This window comes from Arachis ipaensis, chromosome B4 (assembly GCF_059453495.1).
Source record: "Arachis ipaensis isolate K30076 ecotype BB chromosome B4, ASM5945349v1, whole genome shotgun sequence".
NCBI classification, from domain to species: Eukaryota; Viridiplantae; Streptophyta; class Magnoliopsida; order Fabales; family Fabaceae; genus Arachis; species Arachis ipaensis.
In genome coordinates, this window is record NC_142439.1 from 33,333,941 (window position 1) to 33,354,047 (window position 20,107).

Genomic DNA, 20,107 nt, shown 5'->3' on the forward strand with positions numbered 1-20,107 from the left:
TAGTTTTATGGCAACAATATTAGACTAAACAAATATTACCATTCAAAATGCCAAAAAAATCCAACTACCTGAGCCCAAAACCTCCCATAGCCCATGAACACATTTACTGGACCAGACCATATTACTACTTAATATAAACACATCATTTACATTAATTAATAAATTTAGGCCAAATCAAAAACAGAATCAGATGAACTCCTTTGCCCGTTATAGCATCAACACAGTATCTTTGACCTCTCCTCACAAACACGTGTCACAGCCCACCAGTGACATATGCAGTCCGCATGACATGATGATTATATTGGTAAGCACCATAGAACTCCCCACTTACGAAAAATATTGATTGAATTGTTCAGAAGTTCGATCAAGAATCATAGCCACCAATACTGGTCAAGTGTATATGTTGGATGCCATGACATATAATTGGTTTTTGACGAAGTTTCACGCTAGATGGACGAGGAAGAAGAACATAGTCACTGTCAAAACTAGCCTATTCATCCAGTTGGGGAGAATCTTTTGTGTTGTGTATGGGCTTAGGCCCTGCAAATTACTTTATATTCCAATCGGCTCAAATTATTAATTTGTTGAAAAATATCTCCAAAATTACTATGATAAAAATACCTACAATTTTTTTTAAAAGCGACAAAAGTATTTAGCCGTTAAATATATATTTCAAAAAATTGTAATATTAAATTTTGATACAATTTTGCAAAAAAAAATAATAAAAAAAATATTTTTATTCTTAAAGTTTAATGGTTTTACACTAAATAGATATGTTTTACATTTTTATATAAATTACTAAAAATATTTTAAAAAATCAAAAGATCAAATTTTGGCTATTTTTTATGCAATTTTTAAATATTTATTAAAATATTTTCACAAAATTTTGTATCAAATGCACAAACGACTTACTAAATACAAAATCATTTGTCATTTAAATATGTTTTAGTATTATTGTTATATTTTAAAATATTTTAAAAGTATTTTTATCATTAATAAATTTAGAAGATATTTCTATTAGTGTGTTGATAATTAAAAAACACTTTTGGTAATTTACCCTAAAGTGAAATAAATATTCATACAAAAAGAAAATTAAAAAATATAAAAGAATTCAACATACGGTTGAGTTTTTTTAATATTGCAGGGAGATGAGTGATTTTTTTTCATTATTTTTCTATGCGTGAGTTACACAATACTATGAAAAAAAGCTTTAATATGTTGGAACACACAAAATGGCACCGCCGTGTTGTAGTGTCTAAAATTTTTTAATCATTTAAAATCAAAATGGGAGCACCCTTTTATAATAAAATAATTATTTTAAAATTTTACAATTAGAAAATGGTAACACCGTTTTGTGAATGTTTTTTTTTTTTTAATAAAAAATAAAAAAATGGTAGTAATGTTTTGCCTGTTATACGAATTTAAAAATTGAAATTGGTCAAAATAGTATTGACGTTTTGTACTGACACGAATAAAAATAAAAATATAAAACTAACTATAAAAGCAGCTCTAGTGTTATGCTGAGAATACCTTGCGGAGAGAATAGAAGTGAGTAACATAAAGTTGTTTTTAGTTTTAGATTTTGAGAGTTATTTAGTAGTTTGTTCTGCATATATTGAGTGAAAAAAATTTGTGGATAAATGTATTGAGTGTATTAAATGGAGAGTTATATTAGTTTAAAAATATATTACAATAGTTAGATTTTGTATGATACATATGAAGACGTGAATTTTTTATGTGAGAAACTGTCTTATTGTTGTTTTTTTTTTTTATATATAAAGGACTTACGAGTGTATTTTTTCAAAGTGTAAATCATCAAGTGCTAATGAGAATGAAATATTTTGTACAGGCAGTCTGTATTGATATTCGGTGGTTTCATTCAATTTCAAATAAGACATGTGATTGATGAAGCTAATATATAAGGAAAGTTTTCGACCTACCATCAAACTAGAGCGGAAGCCTCTCTTATCGAGTTATATGTGAATTCGAGAAAATTAAATATGCTAATTTTTCAGAACCCAACATAGACGGGATAGGTTATAATACTAAGGGTGTGTGTGGTTGGAGGGAATACAAGTATATTCCCAAGAATTTTGAGATGGGAATATCTTATTCCCATGTTTGGTTCAAGATTTAAAAAATTATTCTTGGGTATGTTTTATTCCCTGGAATCAAAATCCAACCCATTTCATTCCCATCTCCCCCCTGGTTATCTTTAATTCCAATGGGAATGGAATGTGTATAATAAAGTGAAAAGACCAAAATACCCTTGTTAATTTCACTCCAACCTTTCTTTTCAGATTTTTACTCCTCATTTGATCAAAAACCCAAACCCTAGCAGAGCCCCTCTCCCATCGAAACTAAAACCTAGCCGAGCTTCTTCCCCAAATTCACGGAGGCTCCACCGGCGTCAGCACCGTCTCGCCGCCGATTTGAGTTTGCACGACCACCCCTCACCTTATTTTAGAAGAAAATTCACTTCAATCGTTCGTTTGCGTTCGTGTTCCATCATCGCAGCTCGGTTCACCGCGACTGTATGCTTGCCGTCGTCGCTGCCGCGCCTCTAACCAAATCCTCTGCGTCGCGTGCTCGCGTTTGGTCTCTCTCCTCTGTCACTCTCTTGCTTGGCGTTGAGTTCGCCGTCGACGAGGAAGCTTTGCCACCGTTTCTCCAGTGCTTCGCATACGGTTCTCTCTCTCTCTCTCTCTCTCTCTCTCTCTCTCTCTCTCTCTCTCTCTCTCTCTCTCCCTCTCTCACTTTCTTATGTTGGTTGCAGGAGATACTAAATAAGAGCAAATTTGTTGCTATTGATGCTGGAAACAGGGGCTACCCTCCGAATAAGGTATGTAAGTTAATGATTGCGATGTTTTTGACACCAAATTTCTGATGATTTGATGATGACACTGATCTGAGGTAATTAACATCGTTGTTAAGTTTGCATAAGGTCACAAGTTGAAAAGTTATTTTCCACAGTGAGTGCTTTTGAGTTTGTGGTGTTTGAAATTTAAGGGGAGAAAATGAAGGTTAGATGGTGAATTGGTGATTGAGTTTTGGAGCACATAACCTAGTCATGTGTTTGCTGTTTTTCATTGTTTTTCAAGAACCAAAATTGCTTGCAATTCTTTTACTCTGTCAGATATTTGCAATTATGTCACTGAGAGCTAAAAAAAGATAATTTTGTTTCATTACAATTTTGTTAGCTAAACTTGAATTTAGTCAACTCAATTTAACTATTATGCTTTTGCATTCTTTTACTTGTGTTCTATTTAACTATGATGCTTTTGATTCTCTTTTGCTGATATCCTACAATCAAACTTCAAGCTGTTTTAGATTAGAATTGAAGTTCTCTAATTTGTATAAAGCATGTCTGTAGCATTCAATTAATTGTTTATTATCTTTCATTAAAATTAAATGATGATATAGAATTTCACTTACATTGACAATGTATATTTCACTTAAATGATCATTCTTTTAGTATAAAGTTACTATGATTTTTTGAGCAACAAGTGATGGACTTGCTGGAATGCTAGCAGTGTCAATAAAGAAATCTTCCAGTGTAGCTAGGAATTTTAACTGGTTCCCTAGGAAAGCTATTATTTTCTGGCACTCTGCAAGCTTTTCGGCAGCCAGAGCTAGATCCTCCTGACATAGCAGAGATCATATACATTACATGACTTGGCCAGAATTTGAAAGTCTTAGATAGACACCATTCCATGACCTCAAACTTACACATATTCACAATAAAAGTGGTTTTATTATGAGTTAGTGTTCAAGAACTTACTCGCATATATATATAACTACTTCCTCCAAGTTATGTAAAAAGTTTTTCTTTTTTTTTTTTTTTGTGCAGGGAGGATCTCTTATCATTCTGTCATCTTATTTGATTCTTCTCTACGTCTTAATGATACTCTTCTTTTATCAGGAAAAAAATGTTATTTTACCCAAAAAAGTTCTCTTATCCTTCAAGTTGCAAATGTCTGCCACATACTTGCTGTGTATTTGATGTTTGAATAGCAAAACTTACAATATAAAATTAAAAAAAAGCTGAAGAAGTTGCCTAAAGCATGTTATGATAGTGTATCTTGTTGAGGCCTGTGGTGCACTGAACACATTTGACATGCTTTCTATATTAAAGATGGAATATGAATATTGATTGATTCATGGATTAGTTATAGTCCTAAGAGGCCCTTTTTATAAGCTTGTTTTAGTATTTGAACTAAAGTTTATATTTTTAGGTTCATCTGCTTTTGTCCAAGGGCACATTTGGCTGCTTATACACCATCAATTGAGAAGAGTCGACCTGTATTACAAGGACTATTGGCTATAGATCACTTAACAAAGGAGGTAAGTTTTAACTAAATATTCTTAATATGGTAGGAGAGGTTTTAATTTCTACTTTTTTCCTGTCAAATAACATCATTATGAATATAACAAGATAGGACAAATGGGATTTGGAACTTGAATATTATTATTTTATTTTTTAGGGTACAAAGAAAGGGGGTTTTGAACCCAGGGTACAAGGGAAGGGAGAACTCTATCCTAATCAACTACCCCATTTAGGCTAATCCCAGATGGCTAACTTGAACATTATTTGATGACTATCGTTGATATTTAATTTCATCTGTAGTTTGAGAATGCCAGATATGCTCCCTTTTAAATATTTTGAATAAGTTTGAAGTATGCCTATTAATTTTATTTTTTAAATGATAGAAAAAGTTTACATAGAATAAATAAATAGTTAAGTCTTCTAGCTAAATATTTTAATATTTTTTTTTTTTGCAGAATGGATCCCAAACAGAAGATGAAAATTATTGCCTGCATGATTTTACATTTCGAATTAATGAATGATCTTATGGTTAAGTTGTTGATGATTTACTATGTTTTGATTATATTGCAATTAAAAAAAAAAGAAAAGAAAATGGAATGATAGTTATAGTAGGCAAGTAATAAGAGATGTTAGTGTTGATAGGATTATTTATTTTAGTGATCTAGCATGTATAGAAAACACAAGAATGGATAGATGTGCCTTTCATGCATTGTGTAACATGCTAAAAAGGGTTGGAAGGTTAGAACCAAGTAGGAATATGGGTGTGGAAGAAATGGTTGCCATGTTTTTACATATTATAGCACATGACGTCAAAATTAGAGTAATAAAGAGACAATTTGTGAGATCTGAAGAAACAATTAGTAGGCAGTTTAATGATGTATTGCTTGCTATTTTGAGATGTCATAATCTCTTACTGAAGAAACCTCAACCATTTAGCCAGGATAGAATGGATGAACGATGGAAATGGTTTAAGGTAATTTATTTTGCTAATGTTATTAAATCTCATATGGTTGGTGTTCTTTAGGATTGAGTTAATTAATCTTTGTTTTGGATTTTAGGATTGCCTAGGAGCTTTAGATGGTACTCATATCAAAGTCAATGTTCTTGAGGCTGATAAGCCTAGATATCGAAACAGAAAAGGTGACATAACAACAAATGTGCTTGGAGTGGTTGCTCCCGATATGCAATTTATCTACGTACTGGCGGGTTGGGAGGGTTCAGCTGCGGATTCTAGGGTATTGCGAGATGCACTATTTCGCAATGGGTTTAGTGTTCCCCAAGATATTTTATTGAGACTTTAATATATTATCAAAGTAACCATTTGATCTTTCATTAATTTTGTTCAATTGTGTATGTCACACTAGGTCATTATTACTTATGTGATGCTGGATACATGAATTGTGAAGGATTAAAATATCATTTGAGTGAGTTTAATCCACATAATCAACCTAGTACAGCCCAAGAACTTTTTAATATGAAACACTCATAAGCTAGAAATGTTATTGAAAGGGCATTTGGAGTATTGAAAGCAAGATGGGGAATTTTAAGGGGAAGATCATTTTATCCTATTAAAACTCAAGGAAGAATTATAACTGCATGTTGCCTTTTGCATAATCACATTAGAAGAGTGATGGTTGCCTATTAATGAGATAGTAGATCAAAATATGCTTGGAGTAGATGGGGGGACGATCCACCATATTGAGACGAGCGATGCTTGGGGTAGATGGAGGGATCAACTTGCACAAGAAATGTGGAACCAATGGAGGAGAAAACATCATACACGATAACTGTGTTCATTTTTCTATGTATGAGGTTGTCTATTGTAACATTGATTTCATTTTATTGATGTGTTTCCGTTCTTGCACAAGAGTTATACGTCTGTTAGTAAATTTTAACTTTTTGAGACTTTTTTGTAACTTTAATTTGGATAATAGTAAAGCTTTTTAATACATATGTGGTTAGAATCGTTGAGATTTGTTTTATATAAGTTTAATTATGGATTATGAGACGAATTATGAATTATGGAATTTTTGAAAATTTAGATACGTATTTTGTGTTAATTTTAATTAAACATATTTAATATTAGGGGTATTTTAGTAAATTTAAAAAATGTAGAGTCAATAATAATTTAACCAATTTTAGTAAATTTTAAAAAATTTAGAATCAATAATAATTTTAATTAAAGATATTTGATATTAAGAGTATTTTAGTAAATTTAAAAAAATTTAGAGTCAATAATAATTTTATTAAAGATATTTGTTATTAGGCATATTTTAGTAGAGATATTTTAGTAAATTTAAAAAAATTTAGAGTAAAAAATAATTTAACTAAAGATATTTGTTATTAGGGATATTTTAGTAAATTTAAAAAAATTTAGAATCAATAATAATTTTAATTAAAGATATTTGATATTAGGAGTATTTTAGTAAATTTAAAAATAAAATAAAAATAATATTTTATTATATTTATATTTATTTAAAAAATTAGTCTAAAAAATTTAATTAAAAATATTTTATTTTATTATATTTATATTTTATTATATATATTTACTAAATTTAATCATTAATATTCTAATTAAAAATTATAAGGACATTTTGGACAAAGTATTCACAATTTCCAAATATATTAAATATGAACCAAACAAAAACTAAAACATTCCTAGGCATATTATTAATATTTCATAGATTTTATTTTTACAAACCAAACATAGGAATACTATATACTTGGTAATATTATTCCAAGGAATCATATTCCTAGTAATGATATTCCTAGGCATAAAAATTAATCTTTGAATCACACACTCCCTAAAAGCAATGAAAAATTTGAAGGTAATTATCAAATTGTTGGTCCAACTAAAGATATGAAAAAAGATGATATATCGATTGAGGAAGATGTAGTAGATATTACTGACACGCTAGCGGGTTAACATTCATTTAAAGAGCTATTATTTATACATACTTTAAATCTTTATGTCATGTATGTATCGAAATTTCTTAAATATGTCAATACAGATAATTTTGTTATTATTATTATTATTGAAAAAATTATTATTACTATTATTATTATTATTATTATTATTATTATTATTATTATTATTATTATTATTTATTATTATTATTATTATTATTATTATTGTTGTTGTTGTTGTTGTTGTTGTGGGTACAAATATTGTGGTGATTATGAATATAGTTGTGGATGTGGTAGGTTTGGATACGGTGGGTATGCATATAGTTGCGGATACTGTGGTTGTTCTTGTCGAGGCTGAGGTGGTTGTTCTTATTGAGGTCGTTGTTCTTAGGCAGGGTTTGGTAAAGCTTTTTCAAGAGGTGCTTGTACTTTTGAAAAGCACAAGCACCTCATTTTACGTTTGGTAAATTAAAAAGTCTAAGTGCTTGTTCTTGCGGCTTTTAAAAGTTAGGGGTGCTTTTGAAAGCACTTAAGCGGGAGCTTTTCAAAGTTAACTTGTGCTTATCAAATTTTATTTATTTTTTCGCACATATTTCCTGCTATTATATTGCCATGGAAATCCTCATATATTTCTAACTTCTCATTCTAATCTTCACAAATTCTAACACAGTCTTCATATATTTTTTATTTTTCAACCTAATCTTCACAAATTTCAACACAAATATATCTCTATCACATATTAGGTATGAACTTCTATCTATTTATATTATTTTTTTTGTGCGTTATTTTTGTATTTTTTTAGTAGATCTATTATATTTATTTGTTTTTTATCTGTTCTTTAAAATGTGAAGAAGATGACTTGGTTTATAAAAACTAATCATAAAATTTTTCTTGCATGAACATTAGTCAAAATTATAATAATAACATGTATATATATGTAAATATAGATATATAATCATAAGAGTAATTTATTTGAGATATATGTCTCATTTTTTATGATATGTAAAGGTAAGCCAATATATATAGGTGGGTAATGGACGTACCCAATACTAACATTGGATTACATACAAATTTTATTATTGGTTAGTGATAACTTTATTTATATTAGTACAATCAAGTAAATATTTAAACTATTACTCTCTAAAATTTGAGTTAGGTAATTTAGTATTTTTAATTATGATGTTTAGGATAAAATAAATTTTTATGATACTTATATAAAATTTTAAAGTTAAAAAATAAAAGAATTTATTTATTATATTTATATTTATTATGAATTTTTTATTTTAAAATATTATATAAAATTTTAAAAAATTTCTAAAAATAAATTATTCTTCATTATAAACATATTTATTATAATTTTTTTAAGTTTTAAAAGTTGTTTTACCAAACATAATTGTGATACTTGTGATTAGTAAAAGTCATTTTTAATTTGATTTTATCAAATGCAAGCGCTACAGCTTTTAAAAAGTTGTTTTTTAAAATACAGCTTTTATAAGCTACTTTCAAAAAGTAAAAGCTCTACCAAACCAAGCCTTACTGTGGTTGTTACTCTTGCTCAGCATGCTTAAATAGTCGCAGGTGATCACTGAACTTACCGACATACCAATCCATGTACTGGTCGGATAATTGATAGTTGTAGACATGTGCATCTGTCAATACACATGGACTATTTAACCATGGTATGATCCATTTTTCGTGCTCTACGCTCTAATTCTTGTTTTTTGGACCCGTCAGCACTTAATGTGATAAATACTGCAGTCGATTGTTAAAATAATAAGGGAAATAGTATTCAGATACGCGCATAAAGTGTATAAGATGTGATTATCTCAAGAAAGAATATATGTATAGTCCAAGTGGGATATTGTTAACAAATTATTTAATTTCCTAATTTATTTGTGGGCAATACATATATTAATTATAATCACATATAATACTATTTTAAATTAAATGACTTAGATAAAGGTGATCTCATTTATTGCTATAAATGCTAAATTAAATAAGTTATAATTACTTTTGATTTGGAATTAAATGGGAATAAAATCAGATATTATCTTTTAGACTTTGGATAATTATCTTTTGGATTTTAGATATATTATTTTTTGAAATTTAAATATTATTTTTTATTTGAGTTTTAGGATTTAATGAGTGCCATACTCAAATATAAATAGTACTTTCAGATTTCGGTCCCTAATATACCAAAACTACCTCAGCAATCCATAAAAAAAAGTTACAATTCAGCCGTCTAACAATATAGAAGTTGAGAAAGATCGAAAAAATACAAATAAAAACTCTTCCAATCATAATTCATGTTTATGAATTTAGTACGCTTTTATATTTGCATTTAAGTATTTTTTTTTTTAATGATTTAACACGAATCATTTTTGAATTCAGAAATTCTAAAAAAATTCCAATACTTTGGTCAAATTCATTCGTGAGGCTGCATCAGACGTGCCGTTTCAAGGGCGCCTCTGTAAAGTGGAGTTGAAATCTATTTGATGGGCGGTTCATGTGAAATAGACCCTTTGTATTTTGGCACAACTTTAAATTTATGGGTATTTTGGAAAATAAATTTTCTTAATGTTTATTTAATTAAAAGAGCCCAGTACAGTCTCCAATACATTTGCCACTCTCATTTCTGAGAAGGCCTCAGAGTCTTTGGGCCTGGCCCAACTTGTCTGCTCTTAGCAACGGTACTTTTAGTTGCCGCGTTTTCCCATAAAACCAAAAGAGGGAAAGAATTGCCGCGTTTTTTCCTATTGCACTTCTTTGATTACTTTGACCTCCATCAAACATCCAAGGGTTACGAAATTAATTTGTCATTTACTTTGACCCCATTGTAATTGTAGTAACCGGTGGTAAATGACAAGAGAAAGTCAATCAATGAAGACTAAAGATAATAAATTAATCAATTAAAAAACAAAAGATGGGAAAGTTTGAATCGCAGGAACGTGATGGTGTCGGTTTGAGATGGAGAAGGGAGGACTGAGGAGTGGTGACAACTGACAAAGTGGTCATCCCTCATTTTCCATTCGCTCCCCCACTCATTGCTGAAAAGTGAAAACCTCCTTCAATAACTCCGTCATTTCCTCGCTCTTTCACTCTAACACCTCTAGTTCACATCGAACCTTCTGGAATTTTCTTCCATGTCACTCTCACGGGGACATTCCCGTCATTTCCCCAGCACTATATACCAACTGTCATTTCCACGATCCAAACCGAGTAGTGAGAGTGTAGGTTGAGCTTTGGACGTTGCTTGTTTAGTTTTATAAACTTTTATTGTTTTAAGTGTTTTCATTTCGCTCCCCATTTCTCCAATTTGAACACCACCACAACATGGACAGAGGCGGTTACAATCAGAGACGTGGTGGTGGTAACGCCAGAGGCGACGGAGGAGGAGGCCGCATGAGAGGAAGAGCAAGAGGAAGAAACTTTTCCCAACCCCGACGGCAACCGGCTGACAGTGGCGGAGGAAGAGGCACCGCCGGCAGAGGATTTTATCCGCAACCACCACCACCACAGTGGCAGCCAAGGCAGCAGAACACCATCTCCGGGGGCACATCAACCGCAACCGGCAGCGGAACCGCACCTCCAAGTCTCGTTTCCCCTCCGTCAAACCCTCATCCTCCCTCTCAAAAAGGTAATTTTAGTAAATAATTTTAAAATAATTTAATCTACATTCATCTTCAAGTAACCAAGTTATGTTGGTATTTTATGCAGTTGTTCCGGTTGCCGGAATGGGAACGATTGGAACGTCTTCAGACTCCAATGAAACGATCTCACCAATTCAGAGGCCCGACGCCGGTGGCAAGCTGGCGGTTAAGACCAAGACTCTTCAGGTGAACCATTTTTCAGTGAAATTCAACCCGAAGAGCAGGATCATACACTATAATGTCGATGTGAGTCCCCAATCGCCGCCACAACCAGGCCGTCCACCGAGGAGGATATCAAAGACCGAACTGTCATTGATCCGTGACAAGTTGTTCCTTGACCGTCCGGAGCTGCCGCTAGGGATGACTGCCTACGATGGTGAGAAGAACATTTTTAGCATGGTTAGTTTGCCCGAAGAGGCTTTTGTGGTGGAAGTGTCCAAGGGAGAGGACGAGAGGCCCACAGGATTCATCGTGACGTTGACTCTAGTCAACATTCTTGAGATGAGTAGGTTGGAGGATTACATCAGAGGCAGGGCATTGTCAATCCCCAGAGTGATCTTGCAGGGTGTGGATGTGGTCTTCAAGGAGAATCCAACAAAATGTACTGTTCCGGTTGGTCGCTGCTTCTACCCAATGAACCCGAAATTTAGAGAGACGAATCTTCAGCCTGGTGTGATTGCTGTTGGAGGGTTTCAGCATAGTCTCAAACCAACCCGTCAAGGACTGTCATTGTGCTTGGATTATTCGGTTTTGTCTTTCAAGAAACAAATGTCAGTGCTGGATTTCCTTCATGAACAGATTACCGGTTTCAATTTGCGCGAATTCGGAAGGTATAGAAAACATGTTGAAAATGTGCTAATTGGTTTGAAGGTTCATGTCACCCACCGGAGGACCAAACAGAAGTACACAGTTGCTCGATTAACTGGCAAGGACACACGACAAATCAATTTCCCTGCCGTGGATGCACAGGGGAACCCCACTGGGCAGCTTAGCCTTGTTGGCTACTTCCAGAATAGGTATCAGATTGATATCAGGTACAAGGACATCCCTGCATTGGATTTTGGAGGTAACAAGACCAACTATGTGCCAATGGAACTTTGTGTCTTGGTTGAGGGTCAGAGGTATCCCAAAGAGTATTTGGGTAGCAATGCTGCGAAAAATTTGAAAGATATGTGCCTGCCTCCACCGAGAGTGAGGCAAGATGCAATACAGGCGATGGTGAATTCAAGATGTGGACCCTGTGGGTAAGTGGACTATGATTTCATGATTATGCTGTTTGTTGAAACTTGAATTGTTTGGTTTACATAATTTAATCTCTTGTTGATTTTAAGTATCGAGTGACAATGCTGCATTGTATTTGTAACCATTAGCATGTCTTTAATAGCTTTAAGCCTTAACTTCACTGGTACAAGGGTTTGCTTTTGTGAGATTCTTAGGGAGATGATAATGCGTTTTGATTTGCATGCTGAAAAATGAAAGTGCCATCAAACTATTCTTTTTGGGTTGAATTATCAATTTTGAAAAGTCCATGCATAATGGACTGTAATCTCACCTTGTCTGTTAATTATATATCAAAACTTGTACTTCTATAATCTTTTTTTTATGCATGATCAATATTGTCTTGCTAGATATGAGTTGAATGGTATAGAAAATGCACATATCCTTTGAGACTTTTCACTGTTCTTTATGTGATTATTAGTTCAGGTTCCATTCAATTGTCTAGGATCCATGGGATGACTACTTACCTGCTTTCATGAATTTTCATATACATAAATACTTGCTTAGTTTTGTTGATATAAATATCGAATCTTATTGTTGACATAATGGGTGTTTTTGCTCTTCATTTACTATTGTCTTCCTTTTTGCTATGCATTCTTCAAGAAGTTGGATTCTTAAAGAACCTGTGCTTTTTCCTTTTATAAAGTCAAATTAACTTAATATGAGGGGGCCTCTTGAAGGACTGCTATAACTTAAAACAAATGCTTACATTCCAAAATGTCATGCTATCTTTAATATATCTTTATGATTGTCACTTTATTTTCCCAATTTACCGGACACAATCCACTAATAAAATCTTATTTCACAGGGGTGATATCGTTGGAAATTTTGAAATGAATGTCAGCAATGTTATGACAACAGTGACTGGCCGTGTACTTGGACCCCCAAAACTGAAGCTTAGCGATCCAAGTGGCAGGACTATCCATATGGCATTGACTCCAGAGAAGTGCCAATGGAATTTAGTTGAGAAGTCAATGGTTGAAGGTAAGCCAGTTGAGTGTTGGGGCATTCTTGATTTCACCCTCCGCAGTAGATGTGTCTTTTTCGATAATAGATTCATTTCTAAGCTTATTGAGAAGTACAATAAATTTGGCATCATCATGAAGGAGCCAGTTTGGATAGAAAAAACAGACATGTTGAAACTTGGAAACTATAATCAGCTTTCTGACTTACTTGAAAAGATTAATGATGCGGTTTCCAGAAAATATAGATGCCGGCTGCAATTTCTTCTTTGTGTAATGGCCTCCAAAGATCCAGGTTACAAGTGCCTCAAGTGGATTGCTGAGACCAAGGTCGGCATTGTGACACAGTGCTGCTTGTCGGGTAATGCTAATTCTGCAAAAGATCAATATCTTACTAATCTTGCTCTCAAGATCAATGCGAAAATTGGAGGCAGCAATGTGGAGCTTATTAATAGGCTTCCTCACTTTGAGGGCGATGGTCATGTTATGTTTATCGGGGCTGATGTAAATCATCCGGCTTCCAGGGATGCAAATAGTCCATCAATGGCTGCTGTGGTTGCCACTGTTAATTGGCCGGCTGCAAACCGCTATGCTGCTCGAGTTTGTGCTCAAGAGCATCGCACTGAGAAGATTTTGAACTTTGGAGAAGTTTGCCTTGAGCTTGTTTCATGTTATGAAAGGCTGAATGGAGCCAAGCCTGAAAAGATTGTTATCTTCCGTGATGGGGTCAGTGAAAGTCAATTTCAGATGGTTCTTGGTGAAGAGCTTCAGGATTTGAAGAGGACCTTCGAACGTGCAAATTATTCCCCAACCATCACTCTTATTGTGGCACAAAAGCGACACCAGACTCGACTCTTCCCTTCTCCTGCTGAGAATGAGATGACATCTGCTACTCGCGGCAATGTGTTGCCTGGAACAGTGGTGGATACAGTAATCATCCACCCCTTTGAGTTTGACTTTTATCTGGTTAGTCACCATGGAAGCCTGGGAACAAGCAAGCCCACTCATTACCATGTCTTGTGGGATGAGCACGATTTCACATCAGATAAACTCCAGGAACTGATATATGACATGTGCTTTACATTTGCGCGGTGCACGAAACCTGTGTCTTTAGTCCCTCCGGTGTACTATGCTGACCTTGCTGCATACAGAGGACGACAATACTATGAAGCAAAGATTGGGATGCAATCTCCGTATTCAGCTACATCTTCCTCATCATCACCTTTGGCTTCATCCGTTTCTTCAGCTACTTCAAATTCGAATGATATGGATTTCTACAAACTGCATTCTGATCTGGAAAATATAATGTTCTTCATCTAAAGGGTCTTCATTCCGTACAACAATGCACAGAGGAATCTCATTGTCAGTTAGATCAACATTTAGATTTACAGTTACAATGTTTTCATGTTCAGATATATGGCAATCTGAGAGGAGGAAAATATTTAGAGATGATAAAAATACGTATTTAGTTAACAAAATAATGGGTATAGACACTAATGTCAAGTTTGGTTTTCGCTTAATGATTGTCTCTGCATTAAGTTTTCACTACAGGATCCTATACTTTCCTATACTGTGAATTGTGCATTGTTTATTGTAAGTTGTTTGTTTAGCACAGCACTGTGAAATTTACTATTTTGAATTTTACAACATATGGACCTCACTTGTGAATGTTTTTATTTGGGATTCATACATACAATGAACATTTTACAAAATCGTGAATGTGACCCATAAATTAAGAAAACGTGGCTAAGCTATGGTGTTAAAAATAATCTGAGTATTGTTTTTTTTTTTTCTTTTGGTTTAAACAAGGATTACAAATCACCAACGAGAACGTGGCACGCAACGTAGGCCTAAAGCTCTCATGAAGTGAAGATGAAAAGGATGAATAAGAGGAGAGCTCTTAGCTTTGAGATTTTGTACAAGCTAAGCTAAGACACATGAGAATTCTTTAATTTGTTTATTATTATGTTATTATAGCTAGGTTCACCTCCTCGATAATGGGTCTCTTTTCACCTATATATGTTTGGGCATGTATGTGTGCATGATTCTAAACACGTTATATTGCATAACAAAGAAATATTATTAGGTGCAAGGTGCAATATGGCTGGTTATTAGATAATAAATGTAAAGTTAAATATTCAAGTTCGTAAAAGTGTGAAATTATTATTAGAGGGCTATGAAATTATACACAAAATTATGATACATACATTTTTTTTTTCTGCCAAGTTAGTTTTTGCCTAATTAAATTATATTAATTCAAAAATATTCGGTAATCAATGGTGATGAGTTTGAAAACTCCAAATTAATTTGTTGGTAATCAAACATTATTAAAATGATTAATCACAAAATTATTAATTTGAATTTTAATTCACATTTGTTAATTAATAATTTTGTTGCTTGCAGATCTTGTTTTTGGGCATAAAGAAAAATAAAAGCCCAAAATGGTTGGCTAAAATTCAGCCTTGTGCAAAAATGATTAAGAATATATGGCTGGAATTATTATTATGTGAATTGGGCTAGATTTTGTTGAACAAATCCAAATTAATATTTGCTACAAGATCATCAAGACTTGGTCCGAAAAATTGAAAAAGAAAGAAAGTAATATTGCATGCTTTCCTCGGTTACCCACTCTCATCATTGAATGGATTTTAAATTCAATTAACTTGCATTAAGTGCATTGGAAACAGGAAAGAGAAAGTGAAAATTGATTTGATGGCCTTTAATGTTTTACACGTTACTAGGCATGGGGTTTTGTAAACTTAATTCATTTTTATTTCCTTTCTTAATACCTTTGAAATCTTTTCTGTATTCTCTCTCTTCTCATTTTTCTCTTCACAGGAAAGATGGAAGTAAAAACAAGCTATCAGAAGAAAGAAGAAGAAGCTAGGTACAAGCAATAAGCCATTGTGATGATGGCATTAGCAAAAGAAAGATCCACAGTAGGATGTGACTGAGATCTTTGCCACTTATGGTAAGAAGTGGTGAGGAAGTCTCAAGCTCTCCATACCCGAAAATAGATGAGATCCAACTTGGTCAGAGAAGAAGATCCCAGAGGCTTCTCTACTTTTGATCACCCATCATAGAAGGTAGCTAGAGAGGCTACATGAAGGAGGAAGCAGAAGATAGAGCACATGGAGCTGTCAAGCATCAAGGACTCATCAAGGGTCAGAAATCCTTCTTGGAGAGCAAGTCAAGATGGAAGGCCCGGATTGATGAAGTTTGGTGAGAAGGGATGAGAAAGAGGTAATTGCATGTTGGATTTTACATTCGGTTATCTCTCTTCTCTCTCTGGCCGAACCGGTTTAGTGTTGAAGAAGAAGAAGAAGATTAGCTTGGTTCAACCGTTTCAACCTTGGAGGCTTCCCCTTCTATAATAAGGGTGAACAGCCGAGGCTTAAAGCAGGGAGAAAAGAGTGAAAGCACAGAGTTCTCATAGCTACCCAAGCTAACAGAAGTTCTTCTCCTTCAATGTTTTTCATGTTGTATTTTTCTGTTTAGTTTTGTCTATCTTGAGTCTCATGAAAAAAGGCAAACAGTGAGGTTTGTAAGAAAAAGCCATAGAGCAGAAAAAGGCAGAGTATACCAAATTAAAAGAAAAAGCCATAGATGTCCTAGAGGTCCTTTGTACATCTGTGTTGTGTTTCATGATTCTGTGGGAATTCTCTTGCAAGTTGGGTTAGCACTTAGCAGTTGAAAGCTTGGTAGGTGAGCAAGTCAAGTTCAGGGTTGGGGATAGACTCTGGACTTGTCTTGGATAGGAAGGGTAGTTCCTAGGGAGAATTGGTGTCTGTAATCAAGATGATTATAGTAAAATTCCGTCATTATTGTGATGGAGACTGGATGTAGGCTGCATTGCACTTGGCAGCTGAACCAGGATACTTCTTGGTGTGATTCTCTCTTTCTCTTCTACTCCATTTCAGTTTCTGTTGCTAAGGAGACAAACTTGAAAAATATCTCCTGACTGGGAACGAGACAAAAAAAAAATGTCTCGTGACTGGTTATGAGACAAAACGCAGAAAAATATCCTAAAGCTAATTTAAAAGACAGCAAGTATTATTCAGCAAAAAGGGGCTAAGATTCAACCCCCTTCTCTTAGCCACTGATAAACCATCAAATGGCATTCAGCTCAAATATGTCCAAACTTTTCATTCTTGATATCTATTTAGTTGAATGAGTAACATTAACATATATATATATAAAATCATGTTATGAAATCAACTATCAATCAATTACTTTGTATGAAAACTAGTGTCAAACTAGTGCGATGCATATTGAATATATTATTTTATCTTTATTTAAAGTAAAGTGTAAATAGAATAGTTTAAAATCTATAATATTCTTGAATCATAGAAAAATAGACCTAAAAAATAAGAACATAAATAACTGTAATAGTAGCATGTCAATTTTACACTGAACTTTATACTATAAGGCTAATGAAAATTTATCGACAACCTAGTATTTTATTAACCTCGTTAGAAAAGCAATTGGCATATGATGTTGTGCTCCATGTTACACATTTTATTTCAAGTCTGAAAGTATAGTTAATAAATTAGTTATATCTACGATAAATATTTGTACAAAAGTGTAAATCATAACATGCTACAAAAATAAAAATACTATTTTTTTACCTAAATATTATTAAAAATTTTGTTGAACATGACAATTAATTTGTTATTAATGAGTTTGGATTGCTGTCTTCATCTAGAATTAGAATATTCACGCCATTGCGATTCTTAAGTCTTGACAAAGCAACGTAAAGTTGCCGATTGGTGAATACTGATTTTGATAAGTAAAGTCTTACATGTGATAATAATTTATCACATATAGTGAAATACCTTAGTTTTTCAATGTTTTCCTCCTCATATATAGTATCCCCTCAGCCAATAATGTCTAAGTTGCATTCTAAATACGATTTGATTTGTTAACACCATTAGATATTAATAGCATCACAAACAGTCTTTTCAATTGATGACCAGACCTCATTAATAGTTGTAATGAATTTTTTATCGTCACACAATAGTCCCATAAAATAGAAAGCATCTTGAAAGTTAGGATATGTAATCCCATTAACTATTCTAACAGACTCATATGTTGTGCAATCTTTTTGAATAATTAACAAAATTCTCATATATTAGATATCACATGTACCCATGGAACATAGTTTAACCTCCCAATAGAATACTCTCTCTTGTGTGGATATCATTTCTTTTTTTTTTCTATCATAAACAAATTGATTTAGAAACTCAACATACGTTAAAGTTTGACTTGCTTTAAATTCTTTGTTGGCCTCCATCCATGTTAAGAACATTGTTTCTTTCCCTTTCTCTTAATCCATGATTTTCTCAAAATTGTTATTATCTTTAAAAATGATATTTTTCTTTTCAGGTAAATAAAAAGTTAATCTCATCACTAAAAGCCATCTCCGATGAATATCATAAGCCAAAATTCTCCACACAGCCTTTTGTGTAGACAAATACCCACAATTATAAAATTATTTGATCTCATGTTACTTTTTTTTAAGTATACTTTATCTTTTATATTTTTAATACTAATGTACCAATAATAACATTTTAAATAAAAAGATAGAAAAATATTTATTTACCGAAAATAATTTTTTCTCGACAAATTAAAATTCTTCGAACACAAAAAAATTTAATATTACAAAAATATTTATAAAAAAATAAAGTTAAAATAACAATCTAAATAAAAATACTAAAATAAAAAAATTTAAATTTATAGAATAAAATCTTGAAACAAATATAAATAAATAAATTTACATTAAAGTCAATATTAAAATTTTTAAATTTTATTTTATTCATCTAATATGTGTAAGTGTTTATATTAAAAAATAATTAAAACTTAAAAAATAACAAAAAAAATATATACCAAACTATATACATATATATTTTATATTTTAAAATTTAAAAATTAACAAATTCATAAAATTTTAGATACACTTTATAAATTATTTTTTATTAAAGAAATAGTTACAATTTAAAAATTAATAATTAATTAATTATTTTAATTTTATAAAGATTAAACGACGTAAAGTATTTTTTTTAAGTATGTTTATTTTTTATATTTTTAATATTAACATATCAATAATAACATTTTAAATAAAAAGATAGAAAAAAATATTTATTTTTAGCAAAAACAATTTTTTTTAACAAATTAAAATCCTTCAAGTACAAAAAAAAGTTTAATATTTTAAATTTTTTTGTAACAAAATAAAGTTAAAATAATAATCTAAATACAAAATACTAAAATAAATAAATTCGAATATATAGAATGAAATCTTAAAACAAATCCAAATAAATAAATTTACATTGAAGTTAATATTAAAATTATTAGATTTCGTTTTACTCATCTATTATGTGTAAGTGTTTATATTTAAAAAATAATAATTGATTATCTAGCATCAACTTCTCTTAGCAAATTCATGAATCGAGATACAATAATCCTCTTAACTGTTAGACATGTATTTTTTGATTTTTTTTTGAAAATTTTAATTTGAGTAAATAGTTTAAAATTAAAAAGTAACAACTTAAACAAATAATAATAATAATTTATGATTTAAAAGAATAATCTGTAAAAAAAAAATTAAAATTTAAAAAACAACAAACTAAGCAAATAATTTATAATTTAAAAAATAACTACCTAAGCAAAATAACTTAAAATTAAAAAAATAACAATTTCTTTTAAATTTGACTTTTTGTTGTTGTGTTTTAAAAGGACGTTTTGTTTTCGTTTTCAAATTTAAGCTCTTATTATTTTGTTTTCGAACTTGTTTTTTTACTACTACTTGCTGCTCATTGTTTTGCTATTACTTTTAAATTGTTAATTTCATTATTAAACAATCACCGTATACGAGAGATAAAATCGTTACAGTGATTGATAACCGCCTTATGTATCTTTTAAAAAACAACGGTTTATTATAAAAGAGAAATCTGAAATCTTTTCTGAAAGAGGAACTGTTCAATTCT

General features: G+C 31.9%; 1 protein-coding gene across 1 annotated transcript; it reads left to right on the forward strand.

The window, feature by feature from the left end:
* Positions 1 to 10,148: 10,148 nt before the first annotated feature.
* On the forward strand, positions 10,149 to 14,771 carry LOC107639138 (protein argonaute 2). The gene is made up of 3 exons (XM_016342568.3): positions 10,149 to 10,871; positions 10,952 to 12,128; positions 12,971 to 14,771. Exons 1-3 carry the CDS (start codon positions 10,568 to 10,570, stop codon positions 14,442 to 14,444), a joined length of 2,955 nt encoding a protein of 984 aa, XP_016198054.1. The 5' UTR covers positions 10,149 to 10,567; the 3' UTR covers positions 14,445 to 14,771.
* Positions 14,772 to 20,107: the final 5,336 nt, after the last annotated feature.